Source organism: Sinohyriopsis cumingii, chromosome 2 (genome assembly GCF_028554795.1).
Source record: "Sinohyriopsis cumingii isolate HCF-2022 chromosome 2, ASM2855479v2, whole genome shotgun sequence".
Taxonomy (NCBI): Eukaryota; Metazoa; Mollusca; class Bivalvia; order Unionida; family Unionidae; genus Sinohyriopsis; species Sinohyriopsis cumingii.
In genome coordinates, this window is record NC_142962.1 from 112,790,061 (window position 1) to 112,808,316 (window position 18,256).

General features: G+C 40.0%; 1 protein-coding gene across 1 annotated transcript in view; it reads left to right on the forward strand.

The window, feature by feature from the left end:
• Positions 1-7,945: 7,945 nt before the first annotated feature.
• The window catches only part of LOC149805625 (uncharacterized), a 57,807-nt gene continuing 47,496 nt past the window's right edge, over positions 7,946-18,256 (forward strand). Inside the window, exons 1-2 of the mRNA XM_089950263.1 lie at positions 7,946-8,061; positions 8,492-8,734. Coding sequence (XP_089806389.1) covers positions 7,959-8,061; positions 8,492-8,734 — 346 coding nt within the window. The 5' untranslated portion in view covers positions 7,946-7,958. The remainder of the gene's footprint in view (positions 8,062-8,491; positions 8,735-18,256) is intronic.

The following is an 18,256-nucleotide window of genomic DNA, read 5'->3' on the forward strand; positions in this document are numbered from 1 at the left end:
TATCTCCTTTGCTTCCTTCAGAGTATTAAAACAGTCAAGACACTTTTCTAACTTGAATTCTTTCTCTGTCTTTTCCATGACAAACGTAACATCTACTATCCAATAATAAATACCTATCAAATGATTCAGTAACGCTGTTGCTACCACCATTTTCTTTGTCTTTATTCCGTGGAATGGGTTTTAATGGCTAACACTGTTAGATTTATAATTAAAGCGCGGACGTGATGGAAAACATCTCCCTAAAACAAAATTGATATTACCTAGATTATCACTTAAAACGCGCGGACGTGAAGGAAAACATCCCCTACTTTTCTCATTTCATATGATCTACTATCCACATGCGTGAAGCAGCAATTAACAAACCCACAATCTAATATTCACACACGCAAAGCATTAAAATGAAACCCAAATCTACTATTCACACAAACGTACCTGAGCGCTTACAAATAAACACACACACACACACACACACACACACACACACACGGAAAAAGAGTCAGTGTTTATATTTACACTACTCTACATACACACATTGGCAAATCGATTGCTATTTCTTTTCTAGAGTATTGGGTAGCCCTGAAAAGGGCCGTTTGTTTTTGAACTCCAGTGGCACCTGGTTAATGATGGCACCTTCCGAGCCTAGCACCACACACACATCTTCTTCCCCAGTCTCCTTTTACTTTTTTTCTTGAGAGCGCAGAGGGAGGATGATTGGCTTCAGCACCCCAGTCCTCTGTCTCTGGTATCTTGTAAGCCATCCTCTCTCCTATTTCCTTTTCCTCCTCTTCCCTGTCTTCTCTCCTCCTCTTCCTTCTTTATTCTTCCCTCTTCTACTATGGCTTCCGCTGCCAGTTCATTTAACAGGCGCCTGACATATTCCAGATGTATCTGGAGTTCAAGAAGTTTGCTTATTCTGGTATTCATTGTCTTGTTAACGAATGAACAGGGTAGCTAGACTGCCAAGCGAGTTTCAATTTATACTAAAAGCGCGGACGTGAAGGAAAACATCCCCTAAGATTAAAGTTATATTACACTGGTCAACAGTGAAATCATTACTGACTTGAAAAGGCCCTAATCTGTAGTATTTTGGTGTGCCGAACACGAATATAACCGTGAAAAATTTGTATTGGCTCTCGTTTTGAAGATATTCATATACCTCATTTTCTATGTTTCACTGTGTAAATTTCTCCAGTAGGACTGCAGCAACATCCGGAATAATGATGTAACATTGCATAATACCATCATGCTCACATCATCCACAGTTGATTGCATCATTTTCTGATGCAATGCAATACTAATGCCATGCGGCTGCTGAAGTAAGTTGACGTCAGCAGTGTACTATACATGTGTAGGCCTATTATACTAATGCCAGGCGGCTGCTGAAGCTGACGTAAGCAGTGTACTATATAAAGCCCAATCAGATAGGTTCAGCATTTAAAATATTTTAGACGTTGTGCGAGACAGTTCAAGCTACTGTTACATAAAACTTATTATTTTATCCATTTACGTACAATAAAGAACAGTAATGCCTCGAAAGTGTGTTAATACCGCGGACAATTTTTGCTATATTTGTGGGGAAGTGACATTTGCCAACCAGAAGAAAAGTATCAATTCTCAAGTGAAGAAGGCATATCATCTTTACTTCGGATGCAAGGTTGGTGACCAAGACAAGCCTTGGGCTCCGCATATATGCTGTGCTACATGTACAACACAGCTTTCACAGTGGTTGAATTGCAAAAGGTCATCAATGCCGTTTGCAGTCCCAATGGTGTGGAGAGAGCCAAGCAACCACCTAAATGACTGTTACTTCTGCTTGGTTCCTCCTCTTTCCGGCGGAATAACGAAGCGAAAGAAGTCGAGAATAGTCTACCCAAACATTCCGTCTGCATTGAGACCAGTTCCACATGGTGAGGGACTTCCTATTCCAGAACCTCCAGCAGAATATTCTCTTGATTCATCTGACGAAGACAAAGGTGAGTCGACCTGTTCTTCTCCTGGTCCATCAGCATGCAGTGATCCAGATTTTCACTGTGGTGCATCATCAACCCCACACAGAATAACACAGGAAGAACTAAATGACCTGATTCGTGATTTGGACTTATCAAAGAACAAGGCAGAATTGCTAGGATCAAGACTCCAACAATGGAATCTTCTAGAAGAAGATGTCACAATTACTGCATATCGAAAGCGCCACCAGCAATTGGAGCCTTTCTTCAGAAAGGAAAGTAATCTGATATTCTGTTCCGATATTGAGGGCCTCATGAATGCTTTAAAAATCACTCATGACCCACAAGAATGGAGACTATTTGTGGACTCTTCGAAACTGAGTCTCAAGGCTGTGCTTTTGCACAATGGAAACATTCTTCCATCTATTCCAGTAGCGTATGCTGTCCACATGAAAGAGACATACGATAACTTAAGGCAGCTACTGAATTCCATTGAGTATAACAAGTACAGCTGGCACCTCTGTGGTGATTTGAAGGTAGTTGCCCTTTTAATGGGACTGCAGCAAGGATATACAAAATACATGTGTTTCTTATGCGAGTGGGATAGCCGAGCAAGGGAAATGCACTACATGAGGAAGGAATGGACTCACAGGCAGAATGTAGCCATTGGAGAGAAGAATATCCAACACCCAGCTCTGGTTGAGGCTCAGAAAATCTTGCTACCACCCCTTCACATCAAACTAGGTTTGATGAAGAACTTCGTGAAAGCCATTGACCGTACTTTGCCAGCATTCCGATACCTGCATGAAAAATTCCCTCGACTCAGCGAAGCAAAGATTAAAGAGGGAGTTTTTGTGGGTCCTCAGATTCGAGAGCTTTTCAAAGATGACCGGTTCAACAACTTGCTGGAAGGTGACGCGAAACAAGCATGGAATGCTTTTCGCCTAGTTTCTACAAACTTCCTCGGAAATGTTAGGGCAGAAAACTATAAGGAACTAGTAGAAGACATGTTGATGAAGTATAAGAAACTTGGCTGCAATATGTCTCTAAAGATTCACTTCCTTCATTCCCATTTGGATTTCTTTCCTAGCAACTGTGGTATTGTTAGTGATGAACACTGCGAACGTTTTCATCAAGATATCGCAACAATGGAACAAAGATACCAGGGAAAATGGTCCACTACAATGCTGGCTGACTACTGCTGGACACTCCTCAGAGATGCTCCCGAACAGCTGTACAAGAGACAGGCGAAGAAATCTAAGATGTAGTCAATGACTTGATTTTTTATAGGTAGGCTATTATAGTTGACCTTTTACTATTGGAATGCATTTCGTTATGTAAACATTAATTTCTTGCAGATTACAAAAAAACTAGAGCCAATTTTGCAATTTGACTGTCATATTCGTGTTCAGCACATAAAAATTGATAAGAATTGACTAATTTTATTTCAGTAACATGACTTTTGTAAAAATTTGTTGTCCAGTGTTACCTAGATCATGACCAAACAACGTGCGGACCTAAAACAAACACTCACTCACTTTTTATACTACTCATCACTATTCTAAAAAAATTTAATAAACAAATAATATACTATCCACATACGCAAAGCAATCCAATCAAACCCCAAATCTACTCTCTCCACACGTCAAACAGCAAAAAAAAACATCATCATAATCTACTATCCACACAAACGTACGTGAGCACTTACAAACACACAATCATATACACAAACACATACACTCACACTATAAAAAAGAGTCAGTGTTTATATTCATACTACTCTACCTACACACATTGGCGAATGGATTACTATTTCTTTTCTAGAGTATTGGGTAGCCCTGAAAAGGGCTGTTTTTTTGTTTGCTATGGCAATCTTTTAGTTTCTAAGAATGCGGTGTCCTCTGACGATAGACTTTCTGACGATAGGTCTGCTTCTTCGGAAAGAGAAGAAGAATTCTTTGGTGTCGATACGACAATCGACAAAGCCTCTGTCAGGTTCAGGTTGCTGCTGAAGCGGCTGTTGTTGTTGCTGTTGCTGCTGTCTCTGAAGTCTGTACTTCTCTGTCCATTCTTCTTTCTCCCTGTTCACTTCTTCTCTGAAGAGCTCTTCTATCAGGTCTTCAGTGACTTTAGCATTCTCACATTCTCTATCTCTTCTGGCTTCGGTATCAGACTGTGTCTGACCCTGTGCAAATTCACGTAGGCTTCGTTTAGCTTAGCTAGTTTGGAGCACATCTTCGTAGGAGGATGAGTCGACAATGGATGGTTAGACTGCAGGCTGCCCCGGCTTTAAAGTCAAAGCGCGGACGTGAAGGAAAACATCCCTCCACGGTTTTCGAGCCGCAACGTTCAATGAGTGTCATGAGAGGGATAGTAAGAAGTCAAAGAGCATGAATCAAGATTTCTATAGTCAAACAAACCACAAAGGCATTTTGTTCAAAACACAACATTTTGTATTCAAAATCGCTTAACACTAACCAACAACTCTAACATTTTTAACAATAATCCAACAATATAACATCAAACATTTTGTTTCAAATGACAAACATTTTTTTTCCAACTCACACATTATTTTGGACAAGGCTGACAACGTTGTGAATGAAATTGTGATTTCCACTGTTGGAAGTCATTAGGCCATTGATGGACACTACGTTTCCTAGCTTGAGACAAAATATAAGCATAATGGTCACAAAACCATCGATCTACTTTCACATCGTTTCTAGAAGAAGAACGAGGATCAAAATGAGTCATTAAATGTTCTAAGGAATAGCCCAGGCTGCGATGATGCAGAAAATACACACAATATTGTCCACACACCAAGGAATCTGTGCCTTGTAATTTCACATTATTGAATCGGGTGGTCTGAGCATTTCTTTTCATAAAGTCGATGATATCGTCTTCCAAAGGAGGCAATCCATACGAATCGAAATATTCCACACATCCTTCTTGAGGAAAGTAGACGGCTACCCAGTGGGTTCCTGGGAGATGACTGTCGTCCGTGTTGATCACATAAGCTAGATGGTGTTGAGGTTTGCGATGAGGGAGTTCATCTTTAGCACAGACGACAGGATTCCAAGAAGCCGTGTACGAGCTGTGGTTCACAAGGTAATAAAGTTCCCAGGTATCCATTGATTTGTGTGGTTTTCTTCTTCACAGGTAATGATAAGTGATCAATTCGATCCTGACTTTTTGCTTGAAAATGTCTGACAAGTAAAAGGCGTTTAGATCCGACTTCTTACTCTGGTCCAAGAGAGATTCGATGCGACGGCACTTATATTCTAAAAACATCGCACATATGACTGTAAATAGCAAAGAATGAGTAAAATGCTAAGAGAAAATGTTCCTTCTTTCAATATTTATATAGCAATATATATATATATATATATATATATATATATATATATATATATATATATATATATATATATATATATATATATATATATATATATAAGAAACAGAGACAGAAAGACAGAGACAGACAGAAAGAGACAGACAGACAAACAGTCAGAGACAGAGACTAAATAATCTCAAAAATGTCAGACATGATAACCAACAAACCTTTATCTCAAAGGGGGGGGGGGGATAAATTAAGAATCGGATGGTCTCTGATGTACAAATGAGGGTAAGAGAAAATATTGTACACATAAAGAGCTAGGGAATACTTATTTTGGCAAGCATTAAATGCCTATGTCTACTAAACTAATTCCTGGACGCAGTTTATATATATATATATATATATATATATATATATATATATATATATATATATATATATATGTTAAAACCTGTTCGAAACCTGTTCAAAACAGAAAAACACAATTCTATCTCTATCTCTACATCTTTATATATATATATATATATGCATTTAAGATATAATTAAACGTTTAGGCACCTCGCCTGCTAGGGACACTTGCATATAAGTCTTCACAATTTCAAATTATTATAGCATATATCGAATGACAGTCTTTGTTTGGTGTATTCTTATATTTGTAGAGGATGAGCTTTCAACTTGCTCTGGTAACGGATGGCGTGTACACGTTCTCTTTTTATGTGTACTTTAAAGATTCCATGAAGTTAAGAAGTCATCAAGTTTACATTGGATACACGACTAAAGACGGTCAAAATTACATGGACTATCGCTCATTTGCCCCACCTGTCCGTAGCATCGATTCATCTGCAATATCTTTCGGTAATTCTACGCTTTAATGAGTGTCTTATCTACAAAAGAACTATCATATGTAGTTTACCTCTTTTATGATTAATGCCTTAAGTGCAAAAAAATGATGTTGATTTGTTATGTCTTCATTTGTTGCTTTACAGTTAAATGTTATCAATACAGACTTGACTCGGTTGTGTCATCAATACAGACTTTACACGGTTGTGTCATCAATAAAGACTTGACTCGTTTGTGTCATCAAAATTTGAAAACTGATGTACATATCATCATATGCTGAAGTCAGTATTAAATTAAGTGATGTCAGAAAGGCGTGCCAGTGATAATTTTGCAGCGAAAACGAGTAGTCTTCATTTTGTTTACAACGAGTAGTCTTCGTTTAGTTTACAACGAGTAGTCTTCGTTTTGTTTACAACGAGTAGTCTTAGTTTTGTTTACAACGAGTAGTCTTCATTTTGTTTACAACGAGTTGTCTTCGTTTAGTTTACAACGAGTAGTCTTCGTTTTGTTTACAACGAGTAGTCTTCATTTTGTTTACAACGAGTAGTCTTCATTTTGTTTACAACGAGTAGACCTCATTTTGTTTACAACGAGTAGTCTTCATTTTGTTTACAACGAGTAGTCTTCATTTTGTTTACAACGAGTAGTCTTCATTTTGTTTACAACGAGTAGTCTTCGTTTTGTTTACAACGAGTAGTCTTCGTTTGTTTACAACGAGTATTCTTCATTTTGTTTACAACGAATAGTCTTCATTTTGTTTACAACGAGTTGTCTTCGTTTTGTTTACAACGAGTAGACCTCATTTTGTTTACGTAATGGAGGCAAACACATGTTGAAAATATAAAAATGTTTTGGTTTTACTTTGATTCAGGTTATACAGGAGTATTACATTATCGTCTCACGTTTCCATCCCTCGGCCCACAAAGCTCTCGTGAAAAGTGTATTAACTGGTACTTGAAGGAAAGAGCGCACGAAGAAGAATTTCAGAAAGGTTTAAATAGAATGCCTCTGTGTCCATGTAATGCATTCCATCTTAGACAGGACCGGTTTTACAGTGATACCGACTACTTCTATCAGGGAGATGCCATCTGCACGTACATTCTTCCTAATTGGCAATTTCAACCTAGGGAATCTGGAAAGGTACTATAAAAATATATCGTTATGGCCTATTCATTTATTCCAGCTCGATTAGATTCACAAAAGTATGGTTTAATTAAACCATTGTACTGAGTATGAAATGTCTGTAATTTTGTTTCATATATATATATATATATATATATATATATATATATATATATATATATATATATATATATATATAGAGAGAGAGAGAGAGAGAGAGAGAGAGATATTAAACCTTCCTTGAGAACATTTTGATTTTCTTCTTCATCTTATTAATAATTGTAGAAGTAGTAGTAGTAGTAGCAGCAACAGCATTAGTAATAGTAGTAGCAGTAATAGTAGTAGTAGTTGTAGTAGTAGAAGTAGTAGTATAATTTAACAGCTAAAAGGTGAAGGTTATCTTGGGTACTTTTGATGTAAATCAAGTCTATTTAACGCATTGTATCATCTGTATGCTTTCCTGTGGGAAAAAAACTGTATATATGTTACGTACTCCAGGTTGTGACATAACAAATTATATTTCAAGACAGAGAATACCGCCTTTATTAAATATCCAGATCACATGAGGAGTAATAGCACGAGACATAAAATTCAAATTTCAGACTTGTTGCTATCACAAAACAAACGATTATTTCCTTGGTTATGGTACCGACGCTGGAGGATTTATTAGGTACCATCCATACAGGCAGCTGCTGAAACATCTTAGATATGACATGGATATGAGAAAAGTTTGCTGCGTGGAAAATCAGCTCTGTTCCCTCTACCACAGCGTCCGACCGATAGGACAGTGTTATATCATATTCCCTCCATGGCACGGTAGGCAAAACATAATCATTCTGACATTTTCTACATATGTACAGTTTCATCGAATACAATATGTTTATACGTTTGTACACGTTTTCATTGATTACAATACTTTTATACATATGTACACTTTTCATCGAAATTATATATATATATATATATATATATATATATATATATATATATATATATATATATATATATTCAAAGAATGCAATATTATACTTGTATAGACCTACATATGTATACTTTTTCATCGAATGCAGTATTTGTTTTACATATATATATATATATATATATATATATATATATATATATATATATATATATATATATATATATATATATATATATATATATATGGCGTGTATAATGCAGACATTATTACATTTAAAATTTCAATGCATGAACTGTACAAAAAACATTTATTTCGTCAAATCAGCACCTGCACGTGGTGATCCGCATATAACGACCCTTGATGGACAGAATTACACATTCAACGGCTGGGGAGAGTTTACACTGCTCAGAATCAATTCGTCCACGGAGGAGTTCGAACTCCAGGCCAGAACTTCCAGGGCTGTCAAGAAAGACGGTAACATGAGTGACGCCACAGTATTCTCGGCTTTTGCTGCGGTGGATAAATCTGGTGCAAATGTCCATGCTGAAATGAATGCAGCAAAGAATGGTGAAATGTTTTCCGTTTTGTATCCTCTGTAATGTAACATATTTCATATTATATGTTCCTTTTATTATAAAACCTTATTTATTAGCTGGCAGTCAGTCAATGCATACCATGAAACAAAATCTCACAAATGCGCAGAAAGACCCATGAGAATGTTAGAAAAGATATCCACAATTTGCTACTCAGCCAAAACATGTACATTAAAAAGGAAGAATATTATTCGATATCTTAAGTAATGTCCTAGCCCAATAAAGGTACACTTTTGGAGTTAAAACAAATCTCTCTCTCTCTCTCTCTCTCTCTCTCTCTCTCTCTCTCTCTCTCTCTCTCTTGTCCCGTTTGGCAATACAGATACTAAGTACGAGTACAGTATTCACTCCTGTCCTTGGTGACAAAATGAGACAATGAGTTGGGTACAGTATTCACTCCTGATAATAGAGACACTGAATGTGAAATATGTTCTCAGGACTGTGATAACAGTGAAGACAAGAAAACAGAGTACAGTATCCTCTCATGGCTGTGATAACGGTGGAAACAATAAGAGTCAAATATCCAGCATGGCTGTGATAACAGTGGAAACACTACGAGTCAAATATCCATCATGGCTGTGATAACAGTGGAAACACTAAGTTAGAGTCAGATATCCATCATAGCTGTGATAACAATGGAAACACTATGTTAGAGTCAAATATCCATCAAGGCTGTGATAACAGTGAAGACAATAAATTAGAGACAAATATCATTTCATGGCTGTGATAACAGTGAAGAAACTGAATCAGAGTCAAATATCATCTCATGTCTGTGAGTAGTGAAGGGGGTTAGATTAGCGACAATGGGAATTAGCATTAAAAACACCCTTGGGTCAGATTAGCGACAAGGGAAATTTAACATGGAGAAAAATCGTGGGTCAGATTGGCGACAAGGGAAATTAACATGGAGAAAAAAAAATCGTGGGTCTGTCTAGCGACAAAAAAGGAAATTAAACAGGGTGGGTCTTTATAGCGTCAAGGGAAATTGAACATGGGATTTTTTTTTAAAAAAAATAAAATAAAATAAAAAAAGGGGTAGGCAATGGAAAGGCTATCTCTTTTCGAGAAATATGGCTGGCCCTGAAAAGGGCCTTTGGGTTTTTTTCTTCTTCTTCTTCTTCTTTTAACTTCTTAACTTTTTCCACCATCCTCTTATTTTCTCCATCATTTCTTTCTTCTTTTTCTTTTCTGTTTCCGGCAGCCAGTCCGGGTGGCCCATGGCCCGGAACTTCTCTTGGATTTTCATCCAGTTTGTGTTCAGTTTTTCGAATTCATCCTTTTTTTTTCTATTTACTTCTTCTTTTCTTTCCTTTGACCACTTTTCTTTGATCTTCTTGACCTCTTCGGTCAGCACATTCCTCATTAGTTCTTCCGCTTTCTTAAGTTTTTCTAACCCCCACTTCGCGAAACACCAATCTGTCCATTCTACAATGTCTTCTAGAAAGCACCTTGCACTCGTCACATGATCTATTGCTTCTTTTAACTTACCCACTTTCACATACGGTGGGTTAATTAAACCTCTGATTCTCTTCTCCTCATCCTCTATCATTTCTTTTGCAATATTTACGGATAAGTGGAGGCTGGTTACTTGTCTTGAGACGAAGTCTTTTGTCACTGCATACCTCCATTCCTGTTCAACCCTTTCTACTACACTCAATCCATCCACCATCCAATACCAACTTCCCATAAGATCGTTGTATAAAGCTGAAGCTGCTGGCATCTTCTTGTTTGCTTATTCCGTAGAATGGGCTCCAATGGCCAACACTGAAGGTTTTATACTGAAAGCGCGTACGTGAAGGAAAACATCCCCCTAAAACATAAAATTGATCTTACCTAGATCATGACCCAACAACGCGCGGACGTGAAGGAAAACATCCCCTACTTTCTCATTTCATATAATAAAACCCTAACTATACTCTTCACATACGCTAAGAAACAATAAATAAACCCATAATCTACTATTCACACAAACATACCTTAGCTCTTATAAACACTAACACACCAACACATACCCTCACACAATGAAAAAAGAGTTAGTGTTTATATTCACACTACTCTACCGACACACATTGGCAAATTAATAGTTATTTCTTTTCTAGAGTATTGGGTAGCCCTGAAAAGGGCTGTTTTTTGAACTCCAGATGCACCTATCTAATGGTTGCACCTTCCTGGCCTGGCGCCACACACGCATCTTCTTCCCCAGTCTCCTTTCACCTTTCTTCTGGGGAGCGAAGAGGGAGGATGATTCGCTTCATCACCCCAATCCTCTGTCTCGGGAATATTGAACGACATCCTCTCTTCTCTTTTCTTTTCCTCCTCTTCCCTCTGTCTTCTCTCCTCCTCTTCCTTCTTTATTCTTTCTTCTTCTATTATAGCCTCCGCAGCCAGTTCATTTACCAGGCGCCTTACATATTCCAGATGTATCTGGAGTTCAAGAAGTTTGCTTATTCTGCTACTATTCATTCTTGTGTTGATCAATCAACAAGGGTAGCTAGACTGCCGAACGAGTTTCAATTTATAGTGAAAGCATTGACGTGAAGGAAAACATCCCCCTAAAAACATAAAATTGATCTTACCTAGATCATAACCAAAAAATCAACAACGCGCGGACCTAAAAGAAACACTCACTCACTTTTTTATGCTACCCATCACTATTTTAAAATTTTTTATAAATCACTTCAGTTGACTATCCACATACGCAAAGCAATCCAATCTAACCCCAAATATACACCTCTAACACCAAAAAAACATGATTTTAATCTACTATCCACACCAACTTACTTAAGCACTTACAAACACAAACACACAAACACATACCCTCACATTTTTAAAAAAAGAGTTAGTGTTTATTTTCACACTACTCTACCTACACACATTGGCAAATCGATCGTTATTTCTTTTCTAGAGTATTTGGGTAGCCCTGAAAAGGGCTGGGTTTTTTTTGTTTGCTATGGCATTCTTTTTTAGTTTCTAAGAATGCGATGTCCTCTGAGGATAGACTTTCTGGCGATAGGTCTGCTTCTTCGGAAAGAGAAGAAGAACTCTTTGGTGTCGATACGGCAATCGACAAAGCCTCTGTCAGCTTCAGGTTGCTGCTGCTGTTGTTGTTGTTGTTGCTGCTGCTGTTGCTGCTGTCTCTCAAGTCTGTACTTCTCTGTCCATTCTTCTTTTTCCCTGTTCATTTCTTCTCTGAAGAGTTCTTCTATCAGGTCTTCAGTGATTTTTAACATTCTCACATTCTCTATTTCTTCTGGCTTCGGTATCAGACTGTGTCTGACCCTATGCAAATTCACGTAGGCTTCGTTGAGCTTAGCTAGTTTGGAGCACATCTTCTTAGGAGGATGAGTCGACAATGGATGGTTAGACTGGAAACAACCCCGGTTCTTAAAGTCAAAGCGCGGACGTGAAGGAAAACATCCCCCCACACGGTTTTCGAGCCGCAACGTTCAGTGAGTGTCATGCGAGGGATAGTAAGAAATGAAAGAGCATCAATCCAACATTCTTATAGCTAAACAAACCACAAAGGCATTTTTTTTCAAAACACAACATTTTTTATTCAAAAATCACTTAACACTAAACAACAACTCTAACATTTTTTAACAATAATCCAACATGATAACATCAAACAATTTTTTTTCAAAACACAACATTTTTTCTCAATTGACAATCTACTTTAAACAGGGCTGACAACGTTGTGAATGAAATTGTGATTTCCATTGTTGGAAATCATTAGGCCATTGATGGACACTACGTTTCCTAGCTTGAGACAAAAGATAAGCATAATGGTCACAAAACCATCGATCTACTTTCACATCGTTTCTAGCAGAAGAACGAGGATCGAAATGAGTCACTAAATGTTCTAAGGAATAGCCTAGGCTGCGATGATGCAGAAAATACACACAGTATTGTCCACACACCAAGGAATCTGTGCCTTGTAATTTCACGTTATTGAATCGGGTGGTCTGAGCATTTCTTCTCATAAAGTCGATGATATCGTCTTCCAAAGGGTGCAATCCGTACGAATCGAAATATTCCACACACCCTTCTTGAGGAAAGTAGACGGCTACCCAGTGGGTTCCTGGGAGATGACTGTCGTCCGTGTTGATCACGTAAGCTTGATGGTCTTTAGGTTTGCGATGAGGGAGTTCATCTTTAGCACAGACGACAGGATTCCAAGAAGCCATATACGAACTGTGGTTCAAAAGGTAATAAAGTTCCCAGGTATCCATTGATTTGTGTGTGCTTTTTTTCTTCTTCACAGGTAATAATAAGTCGTCAATTCGATCCTGACTTTTTGCTTGAAAATGTCTGACGAATAAACGGTTATTCGTTCTGTTTCCTCACTCTGATTCAGGAGAGCTTCGATACGATGGATCTCTTGTGTGGTTAATGGTGGACAAGAATGTTCACGCAAGTCTTTATACCACTGGTGCAACACGTCTTTGTTCGAGATGAGACTCCAAGCTTCGTCCAGATACTCGTCCAATTTTTCTTCTTGACTTAACATCATGCATTTATCGTGTTGAATTTGACTGGGATGATCGTTTTGGCATCCATAGCAATTTTTCTTGATCAATTCCGTCATTTTGTCGACCAAGTGTTTGGCAAAACAGGAGACTAAATGGGCTTCTTGTTCTGGCCATCTTGACTTCATCATGATCACTTCTTCTTCTTTTTCTACAGTCTCCTTACATTCCATGTCCAAAGTTTCTCCACTAGGTAAAGAGGGATAACAGTCTTCCATGGCTTCTAATAGTCTAGAATGACTTCTCTCAAACTGTTGATTTCTATGGTATTATCGAATTCTGCATACAGGATGACGTTCACTGTGTTCCCTGCATCCAGTGGACTCGCAAACTGAATTTCCACACGAATCTGGCCGGATTTTATAGGGTGGAAATGTCCCTCGTCGCTGCCTTGGTCTGGAGTGAAATCGAAAGCCCACAAAGCGTAGCCTCCTGCATAATCGTCGTACGTAATGCCGTGACTGGTGTTGGTTCCTAACTGTCCGGTAGCTTCGTACAGGGACAAGTACGATCTCAAATAATTCTTCGCTGCTGCACCAAAGTTAGGCTCAAAAGGTCGGGTACACAAGGTCTTGCCATCGCGACTGACTTCAATCTTGGACACATTGTAATGATTAAAGTAGAAAGGATTTTCGTTGTAGACTCCATTGAAAGCTGAATTCTTGACGATACCAACAATCAAACGTTTGGGTAACTGTCCTTGGAACAGATGATCTTCGATCATGGATCGCTGTCCAGCAGGAATGGTGAAGGTTTTCACTTCCACGCGTCGGATCGGATACTTGGCGGTCGTTCTGCTCAACGTCTGACTGATGTCGTTTCCCACTTTAGGCAACACTTCCACACGACGCACGTAGAGCCTGGCTTCTTGGATGATGGTTTTGTAAGTGGCATCAGCAGCAGCCATCAAATGGAAAGCAGCACTACTGCGATTTAGTCTCAGGCAGATATCCACCCCGTTCAACAAATACTTTTCTTGTAACCACATGTCCAAATGCAAGCGATCCATCAGTTCTAAACTACGACTTCCAGCAATTTTCTTTTGTCGTTCTACAAATCCTGTTGGATTTGAAGCATCCCCAGCAAGTGTAATGCCGTTGAACTTAGTCGCTTGGTCAGGTTTCCATACCACGCAAGCATCCAGATGAGTGTTCTTGGCTTCTTTTCCATACGTCAAGAGATTTTCCAGGTACGCTCGATAAGGGTAAGTATCCATGCTGCTGCTGACCAGTTTGTTATTCAAGTACAAGTCCACTTCGCTGAACAAGGAATGCATGAAATTATTGACGGGAGCTACTGCTTCATCATCGTCTATGTTAGCGGGGGGTGTTGTTCCTTCCTTCACTTGCACTTTCAAGTACAAGTAACTGCTATTCAGATCGATGTAATCTTCGGGCTGTCCTTTGATTTCAAACTCGATGGGAGCGGAATCGGTCAATGAGGAGACGGGATGAAATTCCACCCACTGGGATTCTTGCATCGTCATCATCGTGGGGGGCATGGCAAACATATCCAGTTCCGTCTTGGAACAAGCGCAAGACTCTCGGTGCATCATTTTGTTCTGTTCTTTCTCAATAATCGAAAACGTCTAAGTCTCGAACGGTTCTTCTTTTCTTGGCCTTTCTCGCTTGAAGTCTGGTGAAAGGGTGTTTTCTGCGTCGTCTCTTTCTGCCTTGTCCTTGCTGAATGCCTGACTCGGTAGCGTGCAGGGCATTTATAGGTGTCTCTCGTCGGCCCAAAATGTCTTTGCCCGTTTGCAGCAAGACATTTTTGCCTGCCCTCATGAAGGCTTCTTTAGGGTTTTGTTTGTCAATGATGACATTTTGGAGAAATTCTTTGCCTTGCGTCAGTGCCGCATCTTTCAAGGCGTGCAATCCGCGTGTCACCATCGGTTTCAACACCGGGGCCACCGAACGAAAGGCCGATTTTAACATATCTCCTAAACCGTGTCCTCGCTGTCGAGCCACCCCTCTGTACACTGGATACATGACTTACTTACGAATCGTGAGAGAACCGTTTTCGAAAATGGAGTTTCACCGTGACTTTTCCTTTGGTGAATGGAATATTTTGTCCCAAATCTCCTTTTATAGTAATGTTGACCGTGTCCAAATACGACTTGCTGACCGGCAAATAGTGAGGATGGACAAATTCGCGGTGGACGTGGTAAGTGTTTCCACCTTCCTCGTCAGCGTTCGTGGCAGAATCCACTTTGAAAGGAATGACACGCAGTAACGGCACGGAGGTGTGTCCCACCATGTTGTACTCCACCACATCAGAATACACGAACATGAAATTCAGTCCTTGATTCAGTTCTACTGGGGTACGAAAGAACGTGCTAAAAGACTCGTTGTCGAAAATGACTGATAATTCGGGGTTTGTTTTTTTTTTGTTCTACTTTCTTCCTCATCTCCATGTCACCGCCCAACATGTCAAACAATCCATCACAAAATAAGAAAGACATGATTTTGGACCCCTCAGGAAATTTCATCAGAAAGCGACGAGCTGTTTTGTGGTACTCCAGGGTGATCTTTTTATTGACAAGCTCCAAAGCTTTATGGAACACGCCATTAAACCTGGTGGCTATGGTGCTGACCAAATGTTAACCGCTGAAATAATAGCCTGCGGGAATCACCAAGTTGTAGGTCCACGTTTTAGTTTTGTCATCATAGGTTTTATTGGTATATGTGCCAATCTTATCCAACTCATGTTGCAATTGTGGGTCATGAATTTCCACCTTAAAATAATTTTGATTGGGAAGGACATTGAGGACTTGGGTCGGGTGAATCATTTCTACTAAAGCCACTTCCCAATGGGCTTCGTGATCTAAGGGGATGGCTTGAGGTAATTTGGCCGTGTAACAGCACAACGTGTTATTGGGAAACACCTCCATGGAACTGTCACTGGGTAAGGTCAAGTAAAATTGGTTTTCGTGACTCATAATTCCAGAGTTCTGTGGCTGTCCGAGGGGATATTACTGGACGTCAGAGGCGTGTCTCCGCCCAAAATGGGGTTCTGGTTGTTATTGGAGTGGTGACTGACACTGGCACTGGACACAAGGTTCCCGTTCGAGGAGAATTTCAGGGAGGGATTGGGAAGCAGGTAACCGATGCAACTGCTCAATAAAATGGTCCACAATTGTTTGTCTCCTTGTTGCAAACTCAAATTGGCGATGGCTGTCCCGATGACACAATACACCACGAAGATTTGGCAGAAAAAGACGATTTGCGTTTTAGGCACACGTTCTCCACACCACACCAACAAGGGTTGTTTTTGTAAATCTTGCACAGAAGAACTAGGTGAAGAAGGAGTGGTCGACGTAGCTGCGTCTGCTGCGTGAAAGGGCATGATGGTCACTTCTTTTTATAGTCGATGACTTGCGAAGCGTCGATCCAAGAATCGAAACTGGGTGGATATCCTTTCCACGTACTTTGACTTCTTTGATACGTCGTTTGCCCACTTTACGGGTTCTGCGTTCGAGAATGCTTTCGATGTCGTACAAGTCGTCTTCTTTTTTGGTGACACGTTGTAACTCGGGTAAATAAAACGTTCCTTTGAGTACTTCTCCGTTCATGTCTTCCAATTTATAGACGACAGGATGACGGCCATGCACTCGTCCAGTGACACGAAACAATTCGGTCGTCCAGTTAGGTAAGTAACCTTTGTCAAAAGTGCGTTTGGTTTTGCCAATGCGCACCCAATCTCCTACGGTCAACTCTCCACTTTTCTTGGGGACAGCCCTCGTCGGGGACGTACCAAACAGGCGCTCAAACACCAACACTTCGTTCTCGGGAGTCACTTCTTGCGGGGCACGTCCGATGCTTCGATGGTAAGATTGGTTGTACGCTTGCACCAGGTGCGGTAAGATGTCGATGTACTTCAGAGTGTGGTGATGCGTAAAATATTTCCACATGCGTTCTTTCAAAGTGCGTGGAAAACGTTCCACGATGCTGGCTTTGGTTTCGGGATTCTCGGTGGTAAAAAAATGAATGTCACGTTTCTTTAATTCTTTTTGGAAAGCTTGGTTCAAACATTCGGTGCCTTTGTCCGTTTGCCATCGAAGAGGGTGACGACCGCTTTGTTTCAACACCCGTTGCAGGGCTCGCACTAACTCGCTACTCGATTTGGAAGTCAAGGGCACGACCCAGGCAAATTTGGAAAAGACGTCGATGACACAAAACAAATATTTGTAGCCACGATTGTAGCTGGCCAAATGAGAGACATCGGCTAAATCGGCTTGCCATTGATGATCGATGCCTTCCACTCGGGTGCGACTTCTGGCAAACTTGCGTCGAATGGGTTTGTGTAAAGTGTAGGTAGCTTGTTCTTGTAACCATCGTTGCACTTGAGGTAAACGGAGACTTTTCAGTCGAGTTTTGGCAGCACGATACAATTTTTGAACTCCTGCGTAACCTGCAGTCCTCCCAACATGGTTCCTAAGACTCCTTTCAGTATGGGGCCTAACAAGAGAGGTAAAATGCCTCCACGTTGGACCAACATCTTCTTTTTTTGACGAATGGGAACTTTCTTTCGAACCATTTGGCGAAGAACGTGACGATGCTTGCTTAAGCATTGTTTCTGGTGTTTGGACAAAGGGATCGTGCCTTTCAAAACGTTCAAACAACATTCGCACACGGTATCGATGACCTCTTTGGAGGCCGTTTGAATGAGTTTTTTTCGTAGGGGTGGAGAAGCTTTGGACAGGACAGATAACATGTCCCCATGTTTGGCTAAACGTGGTGGTAGTCCTTTCCTTTTCTTTCCTTGGGGTTTTCTGGAGGGTGACATCTTTGAGTCTTCAGGAGCACCAAAAAAACACTTATACCCTACTTGGTCACAGGTCTTTTTTATACTGGAACGCGTCGCCACTGATTGTCTTTACGTCGTATCAGTTTGAGGACAGGCATGACACGTCGTGCAGGGGTACGCAACGGACTAAATCGAGCCAGTTCTTGCTTGGGCAAATCCAGTAA